The 27,557-nt window shown below is 41.8% G+C and overlaps 1 protein-coding gene and 1 pseudogene across 1 annotated transcript; both read right to left on the bottom strand.

The window, feature by feature from the left end:
* LOC123974998 lies at window positions 1–13,960 on the bottom strand (annotated as a pseudogene).
* A 1,293-nt stretch (window positions 13,961–15,253) lies between these two features.
* On the bottom strand, window positions 15,254–16,457 carry LOC123974999 (trace amine-associated receptor 13c-like). The gene is made up of 2 exons (XM_046056090.1): window positions 16,285–16,457; window positions 15,254–16,064 (listed from the first exon to the last, which is right to left on the bottom strand). The coding sequence occupies exons 1-2, from the start codon at window positions 16,455–16,457 to the stop codon at window positions 15,254–15,256; spliced, it is 984 nt and encodes a 327-aa protein (XP_045912046.1).
* Between the last annotated feature and the right edge of the window lie 11,100 nt (window positions 16,458–27,557).

Consider the following 27,557-nt stretch of genomic DNA (forward strand, 5'->3'; position numbering starts at 1 on the left):
CTACAGTATGTTGGCCTCACAGGAGTGAGGCTGCAGTATCTCAAGTGTAACAATGAGTTTAACAGATTTTCTAAACCAGGGGTAGAAAAAGGCGTAGATCAAAGGGTTTAGACAGGAGTTAGAAAATATGAGAAAAAGGGCCACAGTTGAAGAACCAATTACGAGTTCGTAGCCTGAGAGAGAGACACAGTAATATGGACAGTAACACATGAGAAACACAGCAACAACAACACCAAGAGTCCTGGCTGCTTTTATCTCAGATTTCTTAGCCATTACAGTCTCTGAATGCTTCAGTGTGACTGCTGTAATGTGTGAGCACATGGCACGAGCCTGAGACACAGCCACCACAAACACTCACTTACAGAATAATGATGGCAGTGATGGGAATGATGAAGCTGAAAATAAGGTCAACGGCTCCTATTATGTTAATTACACATTCTCCATAGCAGGAATTATACTTGCCTGGTTGTTTCAGGTTATCATAAAACAGCACAATGCTGTAGAAAACAGAGTAACCCCAACACAGGAAAACCAAGATTTGAACTCTCTTTGCAGTGATTTTGGTGGGGTAGTGCAGAGGGTCACAGATAGCCACATAACGGTCGACTGATATGAGCACCATGTTTACCACTGAGGCAGAGAGAGTGATGGTGGGTACAAAATAATACAGAACACACACCAGGTCACCCAGGAGCCAGCAGGGCTCTGTTAAGAGGATTTGAAACGGCATCACAAGGAGGCCCACGAGAAAGTCTGAGACAGCCAGAGAGAGGAGGAGGATGTTGGTGGGGGTGTGGAGCTGCCTGAAGGGAGAGAATATCATCACTGTGAATTTTACAAACACCAACAACATTATCACCAATAGAAGTAGCTGTTTTTGTAAAAGCAGTAATGAAACTTCAGTGGATCTATTTAGTAAATTTGGCTGTTGTAAGCACTTTTAATAAACAAAAGTATCATCAAACCATCAGGATGTAATGCTCAGATCTCACTACAACAATATATAATCAATGCTAAGACATTTATCTCTGCCTGAAGTGGGAGATGGAGATGATGACCAGCAGGTTGAGGGCCACAGTGAGGAGAGAGATGGAGGACAGCACAATGTAAATGAGCGTTGGCTCAGACTGAGGGCGAATGTGCTTCTTGCAGGAGGTGTTGAGGAGTTGTGGAAAGCAGAGTTCAGCTTCTTCCAGGGTCTGCATCATCAGAGAGAGAGGAGGAGAGGAGAAGGTGCTGAACACACAGCTTTCTCAGCAAAGGCCTTTTTTTCTCTCTCCTAGTCTCTTCTTCTCCCTCCCCTCCTGTCTATCAGTCTCTGTCTTGTATATTTATCTTCCTCCTCTCTCACTCTATACGTCATACTCTGCATCTGCATCTTCATCACTCTGGTGTAAAAGGTTGTGTATGTTTTGTTTTGGCTGATGCATGGACTCTAGTGACAACAGCATTAGTTACAGCCTTTGGGAAAGAGATCATGTAAAAAACAACATCTCTAACAAAGTACTGTACAAAGTACAAAGTAAAGTTCGTACTTTGAAGTGTACTTTGAGCATCGAGTGCTGCACAAATCAGTATATTTGTATAAGTAACAGGCCAAATGACAATGTCAAATGTGTAATAATGAAGCAGGTCGATTCTAGTGAGACAAAGCATTTTCCACAGGATGATTTAACCCCAGCAGGTGCAATGTAATTGAAACTACAGTGCAGCAGTATTCTTCAGTATTATTATTATTAGTATATGGACTTATGGAGTAGTACATAACATTTGAAATATTAAAGTCAGTAATGATCAGATCGGGTGTTGTTAATATGTATGTTAAAGTCACCAGTTGTAACTAAATGATCATAGTCAAGAGAAATAACAGACGGTAGTTTCATAAATTGATCAAAGAAGTTTTTAGAGGATTTTGGTACCCTGTGGACAGTTAACAATAAAACTCACAGGGACAACTCAGTGTGACAGAAAGGTATTTAACGAGTTGCATTATTCAAGTGATAACTGCTTGCACAAGAAAGCATCATTAAATAAGGCTGCAGTTCCTCTTCCTTTTCTTTCATCTGTGACCACATCTATAAAGTTTACATCAGGAGGGGTTGATTCAATTAGAGCAATTGCTCTGACCAGGGATGTACTCGGATGAAATTCAGCCCAGGAATTTGAGACAGAGAAGCCTTTTATGTGTGTACCCAAAGACACCTCCTCAGTCTGTAAGCAAAACACCACTGCACTGAACAAGACCAAGTCAGGCAAGCCTGAGCTGTAACACTTCAGTCACAGTCAGTGCTTGAAGTGGGCCGGTATGCACCAGTACGCACTTGGCGTACCGGGACATTTTCTTGCGTACCAGGACTTCTCAAGCTACTCAAGCTACCGGTACTCTCCTCAGCCATCTCCATATCAGGTTCTCTATGCTGCTATGTGACGCTCACCTGTTCCCGTTCTCGCCTGTCTACTAAACTCTGTCGGCAGAGAGACGAGGGAGAAGAGAAGCTCCAGTGCCTTTCAAGGAGCGGTGTGCTGAATGTAGCTTGTCAATGTCACTTTTCGTGAGCTGACCAATCACAGCCTGGATGGGGTGGGATATTTAAAAATATTGACAGATAGAAAGCCTAAGTCACTTGCTTCTGCTTCCGGCCCATCAATCTGTATTCTTGTCTGTACTTGTGTTCTTGTGACACGTCATCTTTTGTGGCCAAAGCACTGTCCCAATACATTGCATTTTGGCAAGAACGGTTAAAATTCCCGGACAGGACAAACAAAAACTCAAGTGGCCACTTGAGGCTGGCTCCAAAAGGGAGTCAATCCCTATTGGCCCCCATGTTGAAATGCCCAACTTTACAGCAGAAAAAAAAAACATGTTTACAGCCTGGCATAAAAAATGGTTTTAGTGTCTGAAGCTTATATTTGCCCTTCATGACAACTGTGAGTGGGGGTGAATTCTTTTACTTTTATAACTCACCTATTTAAATTATATTAAGCCTTAAAGTTCTGCATTATTAGGGGAGTGGCCGCTTTGAATGACAGGTGGCTGCGCTGTCACTGCTAGCAATCTGCCTGACACCTGTTTGCCTCACTCAGCTAATAAAGTCACTGAGCTCTGCATCTCTGCTGTGTTTGAGCCTTTTGGAGATTTCTTCATGCAAATACCAGATTTGAGTTGGTAAGTGAAATTCTAATATATTATTTATGTGATAAATATTTGCAGGTATCGGTGTCGGCATACATAGCTTGTTAGCTTAGCACGTTAAGCTAATTAGCATCTTTGAATAACCCCACACTCTGCTAATGATGCTAAGTTAATGGGAGTGTGTACTAAACGCAGTTTTTAAAGAGTCAAAGAGAAGTCAGCAAGGTCCGACTTCCTGTTGGATGTCCGGCATCACTCTAAGAGATTTTTTTGTACGTCTGGAAATGATACACGTACCACAGAAATTCTGTACACGTAGTTGAAACTTGCTCCGGGGGCTGCTCTGTAGGGGTCACTAAAGAGCCATTTTGCCACGCCCATGCACAAAACCCATGAAATAAGAAATTCTTCGCCCCACCTGAATTATGTGCAAAGTTTGCTGAGTTTTCAAGCATGTTTAGGCACCCATTCTTGAGGTTACTTTGCCCCTTCGGTTTCAAAAGGGACCTCGCACGTTTCATGCTCAGGCCCTAAAAAATCCCTTCAGTTTCAATAGGGACTTCACATGTTTCATGCTCGGGCCCTAACAAGTAACATTAGTAGTAGTAGTAGTAGTTGACTGGTTTATTAGAAGTAAGAAAAGAGAAAGTTGGACAAATGGTGGATACATTCTTTAGCATAAAGCTGTGTTCACATACAATGCGAATTAAATCTTTGCAACACTTTCCTTGCGCGGAATTTATTGCTGGAGTGTTCACACACAACGCAATAACATTTTGCTGTGATTTAATTGCAATAAACAGATCAAACTGATGCCGAAATAAAGCTACAATCTGATGCCGATTTGTTAGACATTAATTTATGCTTTTTCAGGTCTGTAAGCAAGTCAGCTGGACAACAACTCTTTAAATTTGTTTTTATATAAATATGAATTAGTAGTCCAACAAAGCTCTGGGTGCCAACCAACACTAACAACAACAGTGGAATTGGATGTGCAGGAAAGATAGCTGCCGAGAAGCTCCAGTGAAGATAAATCAATGTTATAATTCCAAAAACTAAAGTAAAAAGAATGTAATAAAAGCTGAATGGAAGTCAGAGCATAATTCAGACCAACTACGGGTGTTTATTTGTCCAAAAGCTGCAACGCTGCTCCCCGTACACTTCCCTGTTCGTTAGCAGCTCCCCGTCGGCCAGCGGATTGTCATTACCCTGCTCGCCAGGTCCTCTCCAAACAACGCTCGGAAGCCGTCGGTGACGTTTGGACAATCTCACCACTGATAGGCTTTTGCAACATCGCGTAAAGGGAATTTCTCGTTCAAGTTGAAAAATTTGAACTCGCGCGAGCCAGCAAATGTCACAATGCCTCTTCCGCATCGCCCGGAGCGAAACCGCAGAAATTAGCATCTTTGCAATGACTTTGTATGTAATCAAGCCACCCAAAACACTGGATTCGCTTTTAGTGTGAACACAACTAAAGAGCCAACAGTGTCGGCCGCTGTAGCTTCTCCTACTCACTAGGAAAAGGAGGGGTGAGCGGTGACTGATGCTGATGATGGTGCTTTCATGTGGTGTTGGAATAATCAGAATCTTTTTTTCCTTCTTAAATATTTATTGCAAACAGAGAAATAAAGTGTACACAGAACATAAAGAAGTATACAGTACTTTGATTTGTGCAAAGTCATGTATTGCATATACATATTTTGCAAACATGCAACTTGTAATATGGTTATAACGGTTAGTTTGCTGTCCATGTAGAGTGAACTAGATGTCTGTGTGTTGTTTATATTAATGCTAATCCAACACATCTTTGGGGTAGTGTCCATGTGGATTCCACATTCTGACTGAAGAGCACATGAACACACACTAAAGTCGAAGAAGTCGAAGAACGACTTCACAACCCGGGAAATGGGACCATCCGAGGAGCATGTGAATGCACAGTGAGTCGCTGGATGCAATTCGCAACCCTCACCACTACATGCCACTAAAACTTACACACTGAACCTTTAAATTAGTAATGTTATGTTACATCATGCTCACTGGATCACATTTTGTATAATATTCAACAAAAAAGTGTGATCCAAGAACACAAAATACTCACATTTTGTGTGGCATGAAGAGGCTGAGGTCGGTTATAGTGACAGCAATGCAGTACATCCATAGAGTTGTACTTTAAATTAATATGTCCGAGAAGTGCATTGAAATTAATTCACTCATTTCCTGTCATAATATATATTAATATTGTAATGTGTAATGGGGTGAAGGTATATGGCTTTGGTTGTTGTACCATTTATAGCGATCTGAACGGGCCTATATCCAAGTGCGCTGGCACCAACAAACAAAAGCCTGGACCGAGGGGATGCTGGCCTCACACCCCTGCTCCAGGAAGGCTGGTAACCCTGGGAGTAGGAGGGATTGCAAGAGGTTAGACAGTGCAGCACCATCTCAATCTCCTGGTTCATACGCTTGGTCTGTCCAATGGATTGTGGATGGAAACCAGACGACAGGCTGACTCCAGAAAAACTCCAGAAACAAGTGGTGACTTGCAGTAACTGGGAAGGCTGTGTAGATTACAAACATGATATAAAACTTGTTTCTGCAGGTGGCAAGGAGCGAAAAACTGATTGATGAAGTGGAGATCAGACATATGGGTGAATAGTGATGTAGTGGTGGAAAGCAAACACACCTGATCACGTTAGCTCAGGGTCTCTGTTCAGTAACGCTGTATGCCCCCGAGTCCATGAGGCTGGTGACATATGATGCTGCCTGTTTGGTAGTTTCATAGTGGTGGGCAATTTTATGAACTTGAGATAGTGTGTGTGGGGCTGCTGTTCTAACTGTTTGTGTAATTTCTGCATCCCCTACGGAGTTAGAGAAAACTTCAATGCCTATGTTCAGTCTCAGTGCTGTCACTGTATTCTACTGACACTTTTCTCTATATGTTGTCTCTTAAACCATGAACAGCCTCACCTAGTTTGCAGACCCTCTGTCACAGTTTTTGTAACCTGCTTAACTCAAATAAAATGATTTTAATGTTGGCTTTATGTTTCACACAGGAAACGAACACCGGTCTCCTGGTTAAAAGTCCAGTATCTGGCCCTCCATCCACCGCAACAACCTCTTTACGTGGCCTTTTCTGTTAAATAACATATACCTACTTTAACGTCCAAAACTGACGCCAAAGGGCTTCTCCTTCTGCGTTGAACTATGACACTATGGGGATCCCCAGTGCGTTACAAACTGACGCCGACGGGTCTGGGCCACGCATTCATATGTGACGAGTTGGGAGTGAGAACAGGTTGACTGTGATACAGGGCTATTTGCAGTCTCCATCTCCTCTACCAGATGGCTGTAGTCCCACTGAGAAGAATAGGTATTTATGTGGATGACCCTGCTGTAGCCACCAGGCAAAACTTATAAATAAATAGCCATTGTCTTTTTCTGACTAGTAATGATCTCTAACACAGCTCTCAAACTAGTGCCATCATTCTGAACAGGATGTTAGGGGGGGCTCTTTCTCTGTGATCATAGTCTTCCTCACTCTTAAATAAAGGCTACTGAGGAGTGCATGATGAGGCTGATGTGCACATGACTTTTTTAACCTTTACTTAACAAGGTAAAAAAACAGTTGTGATAAGTGTCCTTTTCAATGGTGACCTGGCAAAAAGGCAGTAAATTGACACATCCAATGCACGCCAATTAAAAACAGACAACTATAATTATTAATATAACCAATACATTACAAGTGGTATAGAATATGAGCTAATTTCCACACATCAATAGCAGGGTGTAGTATGACAGAATGAATTATGCATTGTTGCAATAACATTTAAATTTTACTCCGACTTTTGTGCTATGTGTGAGGTAGATGACAAGGACATGTTCTTAGTCTGGAAATCTGTTTAATGCCCTCAGCAGTGCGCCACATCGCCCCATTAAGGCATTGTAAACCTCTGTTTTTTTATTTAATATTTATTTATTTAATTTCTTGAATTCTGGTCCCTGCTTGGTCCATGCATTGCGACCTATGGGAGGTCGCCGGTTCAATCCCCAAACTGGCACGATAAAATCTGGACGTGGAAAGTAAACCAACACTGTGCTTCTCCTCCCTCATTTACCACCACTCCAGTGGAGCTGCTTAGTGGCCAGCTTCCAGGTGTGAATGTGATCAGGGCCTTCTTGCAAAAGATAGGCTTCCTCTCAGTGAATCTCCCCTGAATAACTAAAGGTTAAAAAAAATGCTTATGATGTTTCGGAATGTGTCATGGATTGTAGCTGGCAGACTAAAACTGAATTGGGATATGGGGATAAATAAAGTTGTTTGAATTTGCCAGAAAGCTGTATTTTCTAGAACTATGCTCTGTATGAGCAGAAAATAAAAAACATTTGGACATTTCTGTTCTGAAATAACATCAAGGCTAATTTCAGGCTGCTATGGGCAGTAGACAAACAGCTGTGTGGGCCTAATGGACAAAAACACTCTGCACCCTTGGGAATGAGAAGTTATTATGTAACTTTTGATTGTCGGTCATGGTTGTTTTCTAATGAATAGACTATATGTTTGATTTGTGTTTCCTTGATAGCAAGTTTATTTTTCTGTATTTAAAAAAAAAAAGTAGTTTCTGTATTTCTTGCTCTTTTTAGCCTGAGTGTGAAGGTGTATATTTTCTCTCTGGTGGATATTTGACGACAATTCATTATTTTATCGCACCTTAACGCAGTTTTTATTATTATTATATTGAAAGTCCATTGCTCAATGGCTCTGAATACTCATACTGTCAAACCATGGGTCACAGGAGGGGTGGGATCAGCCTGCAAATCACCCACCCAAACAAGCAGTGGAGGGAGGCTTCGGCAGACTACGCTGGATGCAGCGTGTGGGAGAAGCAGATAAACAAAAGCAAGACAAGCGATCCAATGCTATGGTGAAGTGGGTAGCAACACACTGCATGCTGATTAGTATTGGGGAAGATGTTGGTCTTAGAAACGTTCTTAAAATCACAACGTAGTTGCTTGGCCCCACGGGATTGGTCTTTTCCAATAACTATGCAATTAATCGCGAATAATCACAATTAAAAATTTTATTCGTTGCCCAGCACTAAGTAGATTGTAATGTTAGTTTGTTATTATCTTCATTTTTCTCCCGTTTGTTTGGGTAACGACTGAAGTAAATAACGTGGGATTGGTTTTGGCGTTGGCTTCTTAGTTTTATTCTTTGTTTTAGTCTTAGTGTGAATGTGTGTGTGTGTGTTTTTTTATTTAAGACATTTTAGAATGACAAAATAAATTATGTAAAAATTGTTTTTTTGTAACTGAGAGTTACAAAATGCAAACATTTCAGGTGCATTTTGAACGTTGCTTACAGTGTCTGAAATTGACCTTTTTTTCCACTGTCTGCCACAGTGGAAGGCAAGTATTTTTTTGTTTTCCAATTAGAACTTTTATTGGCCACTTTTAAAATGTAGCCTATGTGCTTAATAAAGGAATAACATTCAGCTCATTTAGAAATCATTTAAAGGGGCATTATGGAATTTTTAGCGCCCTCTAGAGGTGATGTTTCAGATTGCAACCAATACGTTTACAAGCGAGTGCTTCTGCTCAAACTCACGAGCGAGCACTCTGGGTACAATAATAGGCTACTCTTATCAGCTTGACGTTGAACTAATGCTCTATGCTCGTACCATGATAACGTTACATTGACTGCATTTAGCTGACATGTGGTGTTAGCTAGTGTGAGGCGTTTCAGTAACTATTCGTATATCTTTCGCAATCAGCAATGTCAACATAGGAAAATGTGTAATTAAAGCTGCAAGCAGTGATGGGCAGGCCCTCGCACACTTAGCGTGTCGAGGTGTGATGCAGCTGCGTTGCAGATTCTGGAGCTCTGCCGGTGCGGCTGTAAATTTGCCACGCGCTTCTGACGCTGCATGAAGGTGTTATACCTCACTTCCCTGTGTCCCCTTTGTGGCACTACATAGCACTTGTTGCTATGACTATAAATTAATCTTGGCTTGTAGATGTGTTCGGGGTGGGACAGTTAACAAGCACGTAAAGTTGAGTAAGTAAGAGTTGATCTTTGACCCCACGCCACGGACACGCCCATCGACGAAAACTCGCAGATACCACAACTTTTCATCGTCAATGCCTTTAGAAGGCACAGCAGAAAATTGAAGTGCCAGATGTCCAAGGAATGGATTACATATGGTATTGTATTTTCTAATCTCTTCAATTTTCTCACAGTTGGATTAAGCATTCAATGCAGCAATCATGGTAAACTTTATAAATTGAAAATAAAAGTATTCAATCTATACTCACTCATCAGTGATTAAATTTGCGTATGTGCATCTGTGACAATTTCTGTGATGTTTAGTTCCCCCAGAAGCTGGTCAAATGTCTGTATAAAGGCATGCTTCTCCATGACCACACTGTTCAGGTTGGTTTGTAGTTCGTCAACTGTAACTACACTGATTATGTCCTTGTAGTCATGCTCCACGGTTGTGTAAGTGCAGTATTGGGCGGAGTGACCTATAGAAAAATTTGTCATCATACTGCTCAGTGAACACACAGTACAGAGAAATTCAATGACTAACCTGGGGAGTCCATCCTTCCATCAGCTGAAACAGAGAAAAGGGTATTGAATGTTATATGCGTACATGCGAGACCATGTGCATTATCTAACCTGCTTGGTGCAAGGAAGTATGCAATTTGCAAGAAACAGATAATGATTCATAATAGTCTTAATAGACTTTTTCAAGCAGCCTGATAAAAAGGAATTGCAGTAATCCAGCCTAGAAGTAACAAATGCATGGACTAGTTTTTCTGCATCATTTTTAGACAGGATGTTCCTGATTTTTGCAATATTAAGTAAGTGAAAAAAGGCGTTCCTTGAAATTTGCTTAATGTGAGACTTAAATGACATGTCCTGATCAAAGATAACAAGAAGATTCCTCACAGAGGTGCTGGAGACCAGGGCGATGCCATCAAGGGAAACTATTAACTACTAATGTGTCACGGAGGTGCCTGGGTCCCAGAACAATAACTTCAGTTTTATCTGAGTTTAACATTAGAAAATGACAGGTCATCCAGGTTTTAACATCCTGAAGGCACAACTGAAGTTTAGCTAACTGATGAGTTTCATCTGGCTTGATCGATAGATATAACTGTGTATCATCTGCATGACAATGAAAGTTTATGGAGTGTTTCCTGATAATATTGCCTAAAGGAAGCATATAAAAAGTCAAGAGGACTGGTCCAAGCACAGATCCTTGTGGAACTCCATGACTAACTTTGGCGTGCATGGAGGATTCATTGCTAACATGTATAAACTGAAAGTGATCTGATAAATAGGACTTAAACCAGCTTAGAGCAGTTTCTTTAATGCTAATTAAATGTTCCAGTCTCTGCAATAGGATCTGATGGCCAATGGTAACAAATGCAGTGCTAAGATCTAATAAAACCAATACAGAGACAAGTCCTGTGCTATGATGAACTCTAAATCCTGACTGAAAATCCTCAAATAAACTGTTGCTATGTAGAAAGTCACACAGCTGTTTGGCAACTGCTTTCTCAAGGATCTTGGAGAGAAATGGAAGGTTAGATATAAATAGTTTGCTAAAACATCTGTATCAATGTTGTGCTTTTTCAGAAGAGGTTTAATTACAGCTACTTTAAAGTACTGCGGTACATAGCCTGTTGATAAAGATAGATTGATCATATCTAGTAGATACTGTATGTGCCGACTAAGGGTAAAACTTCTTTAAGCAGCCTAGTCGGGATGGGGTCTAAAAGGCAGGTTGATGGTTTAGATGAAGAAATTATTAAGTTAGTTGGTAAAGATTGAGTGAAGCAAAGCAGTCTAAACATATATCTGGTTTTACAGCTGTTTCTGTAGTTCCTGAGTTTAGAGATAAGTTGGTGCCAGTTAAGCGCAGGTCTTGTTGAATTTTGTTTCTAATAGTTAGAATTTTATCATTAAAGAAGCTCATGAAGTCGTAACTACTGAGAGATGACTCCGTCAGCCTGGCTACAGTGCTGAAAAGAAACCTGGGGTTGTTCCTATTTTCCTCTATTAATGAAGAATAGTACGCTGCTCTGGCATTACAGAGGGCCTTCCTATAAGTTTTAAGACTATCGTGCCACATTAAATGAGAATTTTCCAATTTGGTGGAATGCCAATTCCTCTCAAGTTCCCGCGATATTTGCTTTAATTTGCAAGTTTTAGTATTATACCATGGAGCAAACTGTCTTTGTTTTGTTATTTTCTTTTTTAGAGGGGCAACAGAGTCGAGTGTCATTTGCAGTGACCTTGCAGCACTATCAACAAGATGATTGATTTGGGAGGGACTGAAATTAGCATCCTCCTTTACTTTGTGACTTGATAATGAATTTAGAGCTGATCGCATCCTTAAATTTTGCTACAGCACTATCAGACAGACAAATTTTTGATCAATGGCATGTAGTTCAGCAATACAAACTCAAAAGTTATCAAACAGTGGTCAGATAAAAAGGGATTATGTGGGAACACTATTAAATTTCAATAAAAATTTCAATACCATATACCAGAACAAGGTCGAGGGTGTGGTTAAAACAGTGAGTCGGTTTATGAACACTGAGAGAAGCCAATTGAATCTAACAGAAAGATAAATGCAGTACTAAGGCTTTCATTCTCAACGTCCACATGAATGTAAATATCCGTAATAATAACTTTGTCCGTTTTAAAGGACTAAAGTTGACAAAAACTCTGCAAATTCAGATAAGAATTCAGAGTACGGACCAGGTGCTTAGTACGTTTTATTAAGTCATCATACTGCCTCGACATGCTGTCACACATATGAAAGGCCACCGTGCACCACACAGAACACTGGCAGACAGACTGTGCAGTTTGGCTTGATAATCAATCAAGTAGGCTTTCGATTTTCTCCTACTTTCGCCGTCGTCTGTACTTTTGCATCCGCTTTGGAGAGGTGTTCTCTTCAGACAGCATGTATGGCGTCGTGTGGGTGAGTGGTTTGCTGATGTCAACTTAGTAGATCGAGTGGCCCATGGTGGCGGTGGGGTTATGGTATCGGTGTAACCGGTGCATTTTATTGATGGTATTTTGAATGCACAGAGATACAGTGACAAGATCCTTAGGCCTATTGTGTCATTCATCCACGACCTTCACCTCATGTTGCCATATGATAATGCACGGCCCCATGTTACAAGGATCTGTACACAATTCTTGGAAGCTGTAAACATCCCCGTTCTTGCAAGGCCAGCACACTCACCGGACATGTCACCCATTGAGCATGTTTAGGATGCTCTGGATCAGCGTATACGAAAGCGTGTTCCAGGTCCTGCCAATATCCAGCAACTTTGCACAGCCATTGAAGAGGAGTGGACCAACATTCAACAGGCCACAATCAACAACCTGATCAACTCAATGCGAAGGAGATGTGTAGCACTGCGTGAGGCAAATGGTGGTCACACCAGATACTGACTGGTTTCCGGACCCCCACCCAATACAGTGAAACTGCACATTTTCAAGTGGCCTTTTGTTGTGGCCAGCCTAAGGCACACCTGTGCAATACCCATGCTGTCTGATCAGCATCTAGATATGCCACACCTGTGAGGTGGATAGATTATTACTTACACAGATTTTGACAGATTTATGAACAATATTTGAAAGAAATGGGCCTTGTGTGTATGTAGAGAAAGTGTTGCTAAAGTGTTGCTTTTATAATTTTGTTCAGTGTATATTTGTATGCAAGCCAAACTACGGAGTAAAATCACACTGACCAAACCAATCTGCAGTGCAGTAACAGTAATTATATTATTAATAGCTATCTTTTGACCTGCAACTTATTCAATAGAGAGGAATTACATATGGTATTTATATGGTATTTTTTGATAAATTACTTTTTCATTCAACTTTACATGAGGAGCTGGATAGCATTTAAGTCACAGCCCACAGAAGAACTCAATCTGGCCTAAGTGAATTCCCCCCATGCAGCTTTCATGTGTCTGAAAGCTCTACATTACAGTAAGTTTTGTTCAATAGAGAAGAGAGAATATGTTGCTTTTACTTGTTAAAGTCTTGGCTTCTTCAGTGGTTGTTGACATAAGTGTAGTTCTAATACAGTAACAAAATTTAATAAATCTGTTTGCTTACCTTGATGTCTGATAAAGTTATGCTGCACAAAGTGCTATTTTCACAGTAACATTACCACAACCAGAATGTGAATAGCCTTTTTGCATTGTTCAGGAGGAAACATACCCCCTTCCAGTCTTCCAGGTACTGAAGCAGCAAAACAGCCCTAGACCATCACACTACCACGATCATATTTTATGATGTTCCTTTTCTGAAATGCTGTGTTATTTTTACGCCAGATGTGGGAAACACACCTTCCAAAAAGTTCAACTTTTGTCTCCCAAAAAGTCTTGGGGATCATCAAGATGTTTTCTAGCAAAACTAAGATGAGCCCTTGTTCTTTTTGCTCAGCAGTGGTTTCCGTCTTGGTTCTCTGACATGCAGGCCATTTTTGCCCAGTCTCTTTCCTATGGTGCAGTTATGAACACTGACCTTAACTGAGGCAAGTGAAGCCTGCAGTTCTTCAGAAGTTGTTGTGGTTTTTTTGTGACCTCTTGGATGAGTTATCTCTGCGCTCTTGGGGTAATTTTGGTCGGCCTCTCCTGGGAAGCTTCACCACTGTTCCATGTTTTTGCCATTTGTGGACAAAGGCTCTTACTGTGGTTCGCTGAAGTCTCAAAGCTTTAGAAATGGCTTTATAGCCTTTTACAGACTGATAAATCTCAATTACTCTGTTTCTCAATTTCTTTGTATCGCAGCATGATGTCTAGTTTTTGAGGATGCTTTGGTCTACTTCACTTTGTCAGGCAGGTCCTATTTAAGTGATTTCTTGATTGAGAACAGGTGTGGCAGTAATCAGGCCTGGGTTTGCCTAGAGGAATTGAATTCAGCTTTCAAAAGATGTGATAAACCAGTTGATTTATGCTTTAACAGGGGGAGCAATCACTTTTTCACACAGGGCCATAGGTTTGTATTCCCCCCCCCTTTAATAATATAATCCTTCATTTAAAAATTACATTTTGTGTTTAATAACAGTGTCTAATAATTCAATTTATTTGATGATCTGAAACATTTCAGTGTGACAAACATGCAAAAAAATAAGAAATCAGGAAGGGGACAAACACTTTTTCACATCACTGTATTTGCTCTCTTTACGGTTTCTACAGAGTGATTTCACAATTGAAAGCATCTTGATTTGTCTCTGCCCAACACATTTCAATAACCAGTTTCCAACTCTCTCAGACAACCTCATGTATCTATGTGGTGATTATCTGCATTATCATCTTGTCTCTGCTCCAGTTGTCTCAATGTGGTTTTTGTTTCCTCCAACCTCTTACAGACCATGATTTAGTACACAACATATCTAATTCAGTTGTATCAATGCATTGAAAGCATTTTTTTATCAGCATTCTGTGTCAAACATGAAAACGATCTAAAGGGAATTAAATTATTAGATTATGTTGTATTGTAATGGGTATAAAGTAGCTCAAAATGCACTATATACAGTACAACCTGCAAACACCTTACTCACCATTCTTTATTTTCAAGTCATTTCTTTTTTTATAACAAATAAGATTAACAAGTTGAAGTTTGTTGTACTTAAATATGAAGGACATTAATGATTATTTTAATATTGCAATTGTGAGTTTGAAACTATGAGTTTACCCACATCAGTTTGAAGTGTTCATACAAAACTGTAGCCCAGTTTACTAATTTATGGTGGCAATAAAAGAAAAAATATGACACAAAAATAGTCATTTCTGACTAAGTTTGACTTTGTTGACATTGGAATATTACAGTAAATGTTTTTCCTTTCATTGTGGTGATTAGGATGATCACATACTCAACAACTGGAATACCATTTGTCCACAAATTGCGTTGAAGATACAATGGAGATACTAACATCAATACATGCGTACAACATTAACAGAATAACAGCATTTGTGAATTTAAGTCCTCTTCACTTCAGTTCACTTCTTCACAGCAACAGCACATCAAAAACACATTTCCTCCTTCACAGAAAAGCCTGGTGTAAGTCAGTCCACAGTCCCTCTCTACTGTAGGTTGGCCTCACTGGAGTGAGGCTGCAGTATTTCAAGTGTAATAATAAGTTTAACAGATTTTCTAAACCAGGGGTAGAAAAAAGCGTAGATCACAGGGTTTAGACAGGAGTTAAAAAATACCAGAAAAATCAGTACTACCTCAGTTGAAGAACCAATTACAAAGTCATAGCCTGAGAGAGAGACACAGTAACATGGACAGTAACACATGAGAAACACAGCAACAACAACACCAAGAGTCCTGGCTGCTTTCAGCTCAGATTTCTTAACAGTTACAGTCGCTGAACTCTTCAGTGTGACTGCTGTAATGTGTGAGCGCATGGCACGAGCCTGAGACACAGCCACTGCAAACACTCTCACATACAGAATGATGATGGCACTGATGGGAATGATGAATGTGAAAATAAGGTCAATAGCTCCTGTTATGATAATCACACATTCTCCATAACAGGAATTATACAGGCCTGGTTGTTTCAGGTTATCATATAAAAGCATGACAGAGTAGAAAACAGAGTAACCCCAACACAGGAAAACACAGATATGAACTCTCTTTGCAGTGATTTTGGTGGGGTAGTGCAGAGGGTCACAGATAGCCACATAACGGTCGACCGATATGAGCACCATGTTTACCACTGAGGCACAGAGCGTGATGCAGGGTATAAGATAAAACAGAGAACACACCAGGTCACCCAGGAGCCAGCAGGGCTCTGTGAAGAGGATTTGAAATGGCGTCACAAGGAGGCCCACAAGGAAGTCTGAGACAGCCAGAGAGAGGAGGAGGATGTTGGTGGGGGTGTGGAGCTGCCTGAAGGGAGAGAATATCATCACTGTGAATGTTACAACCACAAACAACATTATCACCAATAGAAGTAGTTGTTTTCTAAAAGCAGTAATGACAGTTGAAACTCCAGTGTATAAATGTGGCTGTTGTAAGCACTGTTGAAAAACAAAAGTCTCATCAAACCATCAGGATGTAATGCTCAGATCTCATTACAACAAAACATTATCAAGATATTTAACTCTGCCTGAAGTGGGAGATGGAAATGATGACCAGCAGGTTGAGAGCCGCAGTGAGCAGAGAGATGGAGGACAGCACAATGTAAATGAACATTGCCTCAGACTGAGGGCGTATGTGCTTCTTGCAGGAGGTGTTGAGGAGTTGTGGAAAGCAGAGTTCAGCTTCCTCCGAGGTCTGCATCATCAGAGAGAGGGGAGGAGAGGAGAAGCTGCTGAACACACAGCTTTCCAAGCAAAATTCTGTCATACAGCTGATTTATCTCTCTCCACATTCCTTCTTCTCCCTCCCCTCCTGTCTGTCTCTCTCTTTCACACTGATCTGCCTCCTCCTTCACTCTGTACGTCATTCTCTGCATCTTCATCACTCTCGAGTATAACAGGTAGTTTGTATTGTTTTGGCTGATTCATGGACTCTAGTGACCACAGCCTTGGTTACAGCCCTTGGAAAAGACATCACGTAAAGAACAATTCCTATTCCAATTATTATTTATTTGACACTAACACTAATGCACTATGCTTCATGCAACTAATCAATCCACACACTTACTCTCTTGTAACACAGAGAGGAAGAAAAGAAATACTTAATAGTTTTATTGTATTAATAATCCCCCCTTCCCCTAGGTCTAGGGGAGGCTTTCATATGTAAATGAAAATGCTGTGAGCTATACAGATACAAATTAGGTAACCCCCCCACTGGTCAGAGGTCACAGTGACACCTTTTTCTATCTCTTAATGTGTTAGCTTCAGTATAACAAAAATCAAGAGCATGACTAAACAGAGAATGAAATGTGGGGTGGTTTTACAGAGTTCAGAGGATAGTTGGAGAAATAAGATGTGCAGGATGTAACAGGAGAGACCAAAAAATCAATCAAGACTTTGACTTGGACACATTGGACCTAACAGTACATAATTCAAAATAGGCAAACATAACTTAGGCTGTTGTGACTACTGTGGGCAAGGAGAAACAGAAGAGCATGTTGTAAGAAGCATGTTCTTCAGTATCTTAGACTAAACAGAATGGTTGAGAGGGTATGAGTTTATTTTATTTATTAATGTATAAATAAAATATGGACTAATCCTTTGATCCACACTCCTTACCAGTTGGTGGTGCTAATGCACCAATTTGTTGTTTCCCAATCGAGGAGGAGAAGAAGAAGAAAACACTTCCAAGCTTTTGAACGTATAAATGCTCTTTTTGCTTTTTCATATTACTTGGGATTGGATGCAAGTTAATTTGTGGGGTGGTGGACGTGGTCAGCGTGATGAAGTAGGTCCGTGATTACATGCTCCGGTCGTTTAACGTTACATGACCGGAGAGTGAGAGGTAGGTTGCTGCTGAGCCACCCTCCATTGATAAAAGTTTATAGAAATTATTAATTGTAACTTGAACGTGAGCAAACTGTTGTATTCTGTTCTATGTAATATCTGACTTGTCCTATGTGAGTCCTGCTGTGATTTGAGTTTTTAATGAGTTCTGCCTTTAGATAAAAGGCTAATGCTAACAGAACTTATCCCTGACCTCTGAGTTGATGGAGGCTGAGGTTGGTAACTCTGGCCCAATCCCAATGTCCCCCCTAAGCCCTAAACCCTGAAGCCTCATAGACTTTACTGATGTCACTTGGAAAGTGATAGAGTTTGAGAGACTGCAAGGGCTCAAAATGCTGTAAACAGGAATGGGACAGCACTTTGCCCCTTAATCGCGTTACCTTGACGATGCTGAAACACGTTGTACACTTTTTTATGCTTTTGCCTTATTTTTAAGTCCTGCAGGCTCTTGCCCTACAGAGTGGAGGAGAGTCTAAATGTCAGTATATATTTGTAATTAATCAATACACTATTGCAGTGATGTTTCCGGCTCGTTTCCTGACTCTGGAAATGTATTAGTCCTAAAAGGACGGCAGGTTGGCACTGATGATTTTTTCGGCAGTCCTGACTGTCCATTGTAGTCTGTCTCTGTCCCTTTTGGTGGCAGATCCAAACCAGATAGTGATAGCTGTGTAAAAGTGCATTAGCAGATCCTTAGGCAGGTTGAGCTGCCTGAGCTGGCGCAGGAAGTACATACTCTGCTGGGCCTTCTTGATGATGGTGTCAGTGTTGGGCTCCCACTTTAGGTCCTGGGATAAAGTGGAACCCGGAAACCTGAAGGATTCCACAGCAGACAAAGGGCTATTGAGTATGGTGTGGGGGGCAGAGTGGGGGGGCTCCTAATGAAGTCCACGATCATCTCCACAGTTTTGTGCGTGTTAAGCTCTAGGTTGTTCTGACCGCACCAGAGAACCAGCTGATCAACCTCCCGTCTGCAGGGCGAAAAAAACACTACAGAGCGCCATCTTGGAGTAATCAAGAATGGAGTAAATAATCTTGGAATAAATTAGAATGCCAAAGATTGAAATAAACTAACTCAAAGCCTTAACCACAGATTTAGCTTTAATGTTGGCCAAAGGACATGGGGCAGAATACTGTGTGGACTGAGACATCACTGTCAACAGATACAAACTTCCACCGTTAGACTTGGGAAACATACCGACACAGTCAATCAACAAGTGCTCAAAAGGGCATTGCAGGAATAGGAGACAAAGGCAGAGGTTTAATAGTTTGCTTAGGCTTTTAGTGAGGGGAGAGGTATTCCAAAAGGTTGTTTAAAAAATAACTAAATAAATAACTGTATCCCAGGTTAAAACTGTAAAATATTTGTTTAGTCTGGCTTATTCATGGTTGTTGTTATTTGTTTATGTGTCTGACTTGATCTGCTGTTGGTGACTAGCAGGGCAGTAATGGGGTAATTTGCTATCAGGGTAGTGGGTTCCTTTGTCTCCATTTTGTTTGAGGAGTATTGTCTGGTGTCGCCCTGTTGAAAAGATGGCTAATGTGGAGGATTTTATACTAAAGACCAGGTGCTGAAAATTGCAGAGTATTATGAAGTAGACCTTCCAAAGCAGGGTCATAAGCAGGTCATATTGACAATGTTAAGGACCCAGTTAGGACAGCTTGAAGTTTTTCCAGCATTAGCAATCTCTACTGGTTTAAAAGGTGATGTGATGGCCACTCAAGAAGATACCGCTGGTCCACTGTTGCAGGACAGGTTAAGTTTATCTCTGTCTGACTTTGGTGAATTGACTTTTGAACAAACAAAAGAAATGATGCTACTGTAGTACCAACAAGAGAGAGAGCATGAGGAACTATTATGAGCCCACGAGGAGAGGTTCTGTGCTTGAGAACAAGTCCTGGAGATTGAACGTTTAAAGGTAACTACAAAGTTGTTCCATTGGCTATCGCTATTGGGTTTGGGCCAGACTGCATGAAAGCCATCTGGCCAGCTGCAGCCTTGTTATGCCACTCCCCTGGTGAGGGGAGGGAGGCAGGGGCTCATCGCCGCGCCGCTCGACCGGCAAGGGAAGAGGGTGGGGGAGGTGTACATGTGGGCTCAGGCCAGCCACCTGACCATGTTACATTTACATTTACTCATTTGGCAGACGCTTTTATCCAAAGCGACTTACATTTGAGGAACAACATACAAGCATCAACAGAGCATCAACTACAGATCTACAACTGACAAAACATACTAGTAAGAGCAGCAATAAATACTAGTAAGAGCTCACAGTACATATCACATCAATGGGGTAGATACCTAGGGAAGGAAGTAAGAGTTAACAAAAAGTGCAATCTATACAAGATCATTGTAGGGGATAGAAGAAGAAGAGCACAGGAAGTGCATGTTAGAGGTTAGGAGTTAGGAGGAAGTGTTCTCGGAAGAGATGAGTTTTCAAGAGCTTCTTGAAGTTAGAGAGGGACGCCCCTGCTCTGATGGCGTGTGGTAGCTCACACAGTCACAGATGAGAATAGCCGGGACTGGGATTGCTTTGTGTGAAATTTGACTCTGGAGGCCACGGGGAGCCAGTGGAGGTCACTGAGTAATGGAGTGACATGAGTTTTTTTGGGCTGATCAAAAACCAGACGCGCTGCTGCGTTCTGAACCATTTGTAAGGGCTGGAAGACCTGCACAAGCTGGAAGACCTGCTAGGAGGGCATTGCAATAGTCGATGCGAGAGATAACCATGGCCTGTACCAGAAGCTGGGTGGTGTACTGAGTGAGGTAGGGCCTGATTTTCCTTATGTTGTATAGAGCAAAGCAGCATGAACGAGAGACAGCAGCAACATGGTCTGAAAAGGACAGCTGGTCATCAATCATGACACCCAAGTTTCTCACCACCTTGGCTGGAGTGATGGTTGCGGAGTCAATTTGTAGTTTGATGTTATGGTGGATAGATTGTTTGGCTGGAATGACCAAGAGTTCAGTCTTAGAGAGGTTTAGTTGAAGGTGGCAAGCCTTCATCCATGCAGATATGTCCGATAGACAGTCCGTTATCCGCGCAGAGACAGTGGGATCGCCTGGCGGGAAGGATAGGTAGAGTTGCGTGTCGTCTGCGTAGCAGTGGTAAGAAGCCGTGCGAGTGAATGATCGGCCCCAGTGAGGTGGTGTAAATTGAGAAGAGAAGGGGCCCAAGCACTGAGTCTTGGGGCACCCCTGTGGAGAGGCAGTGGGAGGAGGATAATTGTCCTTGCCACAAAACATTGTAGGAACGCCCCGAGAGGTAGAATTCGAACCACAGGAGTGCTTTACTCGAGATGCCCATTGCTGAGAGAGCGGATAGCAGGATCCTGTGGTTGACTGTGTCAAAGGCAGCTGATAGGTCAAGAAGGATAAGAACTGAGGATTGGGCTGCAGCTTTGGCTGACCTTAGGGCTTCTGTTACAGACAGAAGAGCCGTTTCAGTAGAGTGGGCACTCTTAAAACCAGACTGGTATGGATCTAGGAGGTCATTCCTTGAGAGGAATTCTGAGACCTGTTTGAATACTGCCCATTCAATAGTTTTGGATAAAAAAAGTAGAAGAGACACTGGTCGATAGTTCTCAACTTGAGTTGGGTCAAGTGAGGGCTTTTTGAGCAAGGGTGTAACCCGAGCCCTTTTGAAAGTTGTGTAATGTGTGGAGCGGCGATAGGATAACACTACACGCAGGGTGGTTTGTAGTGCTATCCTGTCTGCATGAAGCGTAATGACCGCTTCAAGGGCTCATTTGACACAGCCTGGGGGAACCCCTCAACGCACAGAAGGACTGTGCCATTAATGCTGTGATTATGCACAAGCTCGCAGCTGGGCACTGCCGGGGGAATGTGCATAATGTCAGCAGCATCATACACTGCTCGGCAGATTCCTTCATCACAAAAATATCTGTACTGGGTGTGTATATGTTCTGTCCACACGAAGCGAATGTCCGCTGTTGTGGGCTCATACAGTTTCTGTGGGGAGGGGTGCGTGAAGGGACCTCTGATCGTGAACAGAGTGTACTGCTTGTTGCTTTGAGCTTCAAGCTGCAGGTTAGCCATGGCTAACGCTAATGAAACCGGTTGCTAAATGTCATTAGACGCAGCTAATGTGGAGCAACGTGGGAACACGGGGTCTCCCTGGCTGGCTGATCAAGGCAGACCGCATGTGAGCGTCACGTTAGCTATCCGTTAGCTCCCTGTTAGCTTGCCTCACCGCAGCAACCTAGTAGTGTCGAGGCCGGCATCATCGGAGGTCGGAACGGGGGAAGCGAGGAGCCGCTCGGAGACCCGTGAATGGGAAGAGTGGAGCCATCCAACTCCCGTTCTTCTGTCAACAGCAGATCGAGGGCTTCGTCCAGAGAGTGGGTGGACCGCCACACCTATCAAGCTAGCTATCACGCCCTAAGCTCAGTGGAAAGTGAGGACTACAGTAAAGTTAAGTCTGCAGTGCTAAAAGCTTCTGAACTGGGGCCGGACCTTATCGCCAGCAGTTCCGGAAGTAAAGGAGGTCAACCCAGTGGTAAGGTTCCTGCATGACAGATGGGGTAAAGTAGATCTAAGACAAACTTGTAATTTTTGTCATGGTAAAGATCACTGGAAATTTAACTGTCCAGTATTTAAAGCAAAAAACAAGGCACCAAGTAGCTGGAGACCTAAGCCTGTTGCTCTTGCTGCTCCTGCACTCCGGACTGATAGAGGTGAACTTATCGCTGCTGTCAAACTCCATACCAATCCACAACCAGCTGCTGCTGCACTTTCTGATTCAAGTCTAGAGAAACCGGAGATGCCAACTCAGCTTGACCTGAGTTCAGAAGAATTTGATCCAGGTTATGCACCTTTCATATGTGAGGGTTATGTGTCTTTGTCAGGAAGCAACAAGAATTAAGACACAGGTGCTCTAGACTTTTACATTATTGAGTCTGTTCTCCCATTTTCTACAGAAACAGACAATGGTGGTTGTGTGCTGTTAAGGGGAATAGGTATGCAACTGTTGTCTGCTCCTATGCATCGCTTTGTGCTGTGTTCTGATTTAGTGCAGGGTGAGGTGACTATTGGACTCCGGCCTGCATTCAATCTTTTTATCATTCTTTTTATCATATTTTTGTTGTTAAAGTAATTGACTTCGGTTCTCAAATATTGCCTTCCTCTACGGTTCCCTATGGTTGACTGCCCAGACCCTGCTTCTCTATGGAGCCAGTTTAGCCCAATTTCATTGGAAGAGCTCAAATGCAAGGAAGCAACCACACTCAGTGCTCCATTTGCAAGAATGCATAGAAGCTATAAAAAATTGGATGTCAGATAACTTCCTCCAACTTAACTCAGACAAAATCATCGGTCCTCAGGACATACAGCAGTGTTTTGGTCCCTTAGCAGCTATTGTTAAGCAAGCCTAAAAAAAACTTTGAACATGAACTTTGAGTGGCACATAAATAAGGTCCAATCCTGTTTCTTTCAACTTAGAATTATTGCAGGAATTAAAAGATGAATTTTCCTTCCAAGATCTGATTTCCAATTTCTTTCAGTATGTTTCTTGATTATTGCAAATTGTTGTTCACTTTAAGCAGTGGTTCTGTGTTCTGTGTAATAATTATTATTATTATTTTTATTTGCAATGCACTTTATATTTAAACAAATCAATCAAAAGCTCTCCTAATAAGGTGGGTTTTCACGTTTAAAAGCATCCACAGTTTGTGGTGTCCTCAAGTGTTTTACTTCTTTGGAGTGTGAATATGAGAGAGTTTGAGGTGTGAATGGTAATGTCTGATAGACTGGGATGACGAGAAGGATTATAGGCGGATGACATCGGGGCGAATTCTGAACACCTCAGGAAGCCAAAGAAAGCCAGCAAAAACATGGACTCTAGAGTTAAGTCGATTGCTTGCGACATGTATCCTGAATGTAGAGAATGGATGCAGAGGCTGAGGAGGTCTGAAGTGAGAGGTCAGCGTCTAGCGGTGAGAGTTGGTTCCTGTTTCCACAAACCTTGGATTAACATTGTCATGTGGGATTGAGAGGTGGAATTACATCGAAAGTGGGTGACTGTTCTGAAGAAGAAATTGATACCTGCGATGTAAGTCTGTATGGTAGAGGAGCGGAATTTTTTTTTTTATTCTTGGGGGACGAGCAGAAGCGAACCATCTCCCCCCGTAGTAGCCACCAAAATCTACTGAAGGAGCTGCATCGGTGTGCAGCTGAATGTCCTCTGGCTGGGTGATGACGTCCTCATAGAAGAAGGAAATGCCATTCCAAAAAGCCAGGAAATGTTGCCACAGGCGCATTTACGTTTTGCATGCCTCGTCCAGAACAACTCTCTCATGGAGAGAGGGGACGGCTGCGGCTTTGATTTAAAGATTGGACAAGAAGGCTGAGGAGGGCTAGAGAAGTGGAGATTCTGTCGAGGCCGGATAATGCTCACCTTGGATCGCAAGCGGCTCTCCTGAGACACTTGACTGAGATCGTCATATAGCCTACCTACCAAACACTAATTAGGCAGCACAATAACCACCACTCACAGTCACTAGCTTGTGGTCATTGGAGCATGGTTGTTTTTACCACTCCACAGGCAGATGTGGCAATTGCATTGTTTTTGTGGAAGTTCTTCAGCTTAAGCTTTTCTGTATCATTACAAACCAACAGCCTTTTATAGCATCCATCAGTTTTTGGCAGTCATGGCACCTCTTTCCTTTTTCTCCAACCACAACAGCTGATGGTCGAGGTTTTCCATTAAGATGCAATGCATAAAATGTTAAAAATAATAATTTTAAGTACTTGGAGGATAAATGAGTCTGTGGGGGTTCAAGGAAGATAAACTCTCAGGGCCCTATCCTCAAAGTGGCGCGCAGCGCAAGTGTCATTGCTAGTTTCTAACCAACACAGTTGTCATTTTCCCAACCAGCGCCCACAGTGGGTTCCAGTCATATACAGATTACAGTTATATCTCGGATCAGGTAGCTCTGGTCATAAAAATAAACATTCAATAGCAGGTGGATTTGCGAAGCGGTTAAATAATGGTGAATCGTATATCCATTAAGAAAGATGCTATGTGCATTTACTATATATTATAAACGAGCAAAAGTCCGAAATGCACCTGTGCCATGCACTTAGATCGTTACAACAGGGCCCTTAATGCATCATGATGTGTTTGCACGGGATGAAAGAAGTGAATGTGATTGTCCATTGTCACAGGTCGTGAACACCCACCTATAACATATGATAATGTATTATTTTGAATCCCACACCGTGCCCAAGTGGACAACGCGTTGCCTGGCAACGTTATTTTGACAGCTTCATAATTTTTAATTCAGGTGACATGCGCTGTGACCTGGAGGGCAACCAGCTCACTCGTAGAGATGCCACAAAAGCAGTTATATTTTATTTGGATCACCTCTCAACTCAAGAACAAGAAAGATATGGTACATACTGCAAGTGTTGGGCACTTGCAATCCATATACAGCACCCGCTCCCGTTAAAAACCCCCAGGTCCCTCCCGCCACTTGACTGTGGTAATGTTTACTTTTACCTTTTGGGGAATCACTCACCTAACACAGCCCAGGCTTGTCTCCTCGCTGATTAGTGTGTCTGATAGCACAACAACCATCCAGCATTTTGGCAACAAAAAAGTAACAGTAACAGTATCTTATCGATACTGTTAGAGACTTGCGGGTCCTATGATGTAACGTTACGTCTCGAGCGTCAAATCTGATTTAATTTTAAACGTAATGGATAAGACAATCATCAGGCTGCAGTAGGGATGAGCGAGTACAGCATTATCTGTATCTGTATCTGTGTTAACCATATGAATTATCTGAATCTGTCTGTATCGGGATTTAATCCGGAAGTGGTTCGGGTTGTCTTGAAATGGGCGGGGCTTTAACCGGTATGTTATTGATATGGGTTGTGGTGTACAATATATGTGCATTTGATTCATAACAGTTCAAAATAGCACTAAAGCAGCAGGACAGAGGGTCAGTGACCTCCTAAGGGGAGAGCAATGATTGGTGGTTATGTAGGGACTGAACCCTTCTATAGAATTTGACCTCTGACCCCTTGTTTTGTTACCTCAGAATAGTACTGTACGCTTCTATGGGTTTGAGCTTTATTTTTCAACTAAACATATCCTATATAAGCTGTGTTTGATGTACAGAGAGACAGAGTGGTCATCGGGCTGGGTCACTCTCCAAGCTGCTGCAGAGCTTGTAATTGATGCTGAACTCTTTGATGTAATAAACTTTTATGATCAAGAACAGTGTCAAGCGGGTTTGTTCTCAACACATCATCGCAGCATTATTGTTCGGACACCACAGAAATTGACACCCCAGATGGGACCGTGTTGTGCCTGAATTCATCGTTCCATCACAGGGCTCCGTCGAGCTGACTCCCGCTTCAGAAGCTAGCGTATATGGTGAGTTTTCTCATAAACTGTGGTCGCTGGTCAGTTTGTGTGTCTGCGTGTGCGTTAAAGGGTACACTGGTTCGATCCCGTGTGAATGCTTGCGGTTGGATGTGTGAGAAGACTCCGTTCTAAATTGTTTGTGCGTTGTGGACAATGCAATAAGGGGTGTGTGTAAATATAATGAAGACAGATAGATAAAAGGAAGAAAAAGAAATAGCCTAGGAGTAACGGAAAGTGAGCTTTCATAACTTTGCAAAAATTAAGAATATGGGCCCTCAGATTCTTAGAACCGTAAGTCATGTAGGATGGAAACTACTGTCACGTGAAACTAGGCTTTAAGGAATAGGCTAATTGGATTAAGGGAAAAAGAAAGAGAGTAGGCCAGGGTCATTCGGCTTGAATAAAATTAATAAGGATAAGGAAGAAAATATATAAGGCTAAGGAAAAAGGTTCTCAACACATCATCGCAGCATTATTGTTCGGACACCATAGGGTTGATCAGAAATTGTTATATTTATTGATGATTAGAAAACTATTTACATGACAGCTTCAGCATTGAGCTTCAGATCAATGGTTTTGATCACGATAACAAACAAACTTTATACAGAACAAGTTTTGCAACAATGAATACAACACATGCAGTTGCAATTATGAAGTAAAATGTAATGAACAAGAGTTTTCATACTCAACATAACTTTCTTTTTACTTTAAATTTTTTTTATGATCAGTGTGATTATTTTATTTTTTTGTTGGTTCTTTTTTAATTTCTTTATTTCCACACCAGAGGCCTGTACCACGAAGCAGGATTTGAGCTTATCCAGGTAACTTCGGGGTTAACCCTGGGTTTTCTTTACCACCAGTGGTTCACTTCTTACCAGGGGTAGATCTCCATGGTAACTTATGCTGAAGGCTAACCTGCTCCTGAGCAGGTTATGTTCCAGAAAAGAGATTAACTCTGTGAAAACACCGCCTACTGACCAATCAGCTCTCTTGGAAAATGACATCACCATCTGTAGGAAATCCCACAGACTGTTTTAGCCAATAGGCTGCTTTCAATTTTGCAGCGGCGATGTGGAGAAACTCTTGACTATGGCGAGACTGATTAAAAGCCTTAGGCTAATGTTGCCTACAGGTTTTTACAGTACAGCAGGATAAGCCTACTTACTGCCTTTAAATGTGTTTAATAGTTTTAATTTGCTCCCAGTCCATTTCACACAGCCTGACACAGCCGTTAAAATAAATGGGTTTTATTTTTCTTATGAGGCTGAATATTATAAGCAGTTTGGTAGGGATATTGAAATACTGAATTTTAATATGAACTAGGCTATCTATTTAGGTTAGTATAGCTTTCTAAGGCCTACTATAGAGACAGTCATGTTCTGTCCCAGCTTTTGCGATGTGGGTGCAAAAAGTGAGGGAGAACGGCCCCAGTCACACAGCCGAGCTGAAAGAATAAGGCTGATATTTTCATACAGCTCATGAGAACACTTTTTATCAACGCATTATTATTGACTACACCTGTTCATTTAGACATTCACACTGTCAGCGACTTTCTGTCTCCC

This window comes from Micropterus dolomieu, linkage group LG08 (genome assembly GCF_021292245.1).
Source record: "Micropterus dolomieu isolate WLL.071019.BEF.003 ecotype Adirondacks linkage group LG08, ASM2129224v1, whole genome shotgun sequence".
In the NCBI taxonomy this organism is placed as follows: Eukaryota; Metazoa; Chordata; class Actinopteri; order Centrarchiformes; family Centrarchidae; genus Micropterus; species Micropterus dolomieu.

Excerpts from the sequence above, each read along its gene's own strand:
- LOC123974999 (XM_046056090.1), bottom strand. The coding sequence starts at position 16,457 with ATGCAGACCTCGGAGGAAGCTGAACTCTGCTTTCCACAACTCCTCAAC. Across the intron at positions 16,065-16,284 it reads ATTTCCATCTCCCACTTCAG|GCAGCTCCACACCCCCACCA; the intron begins GCAGAGTTAAAT and ends CTCTCCCTTCAG.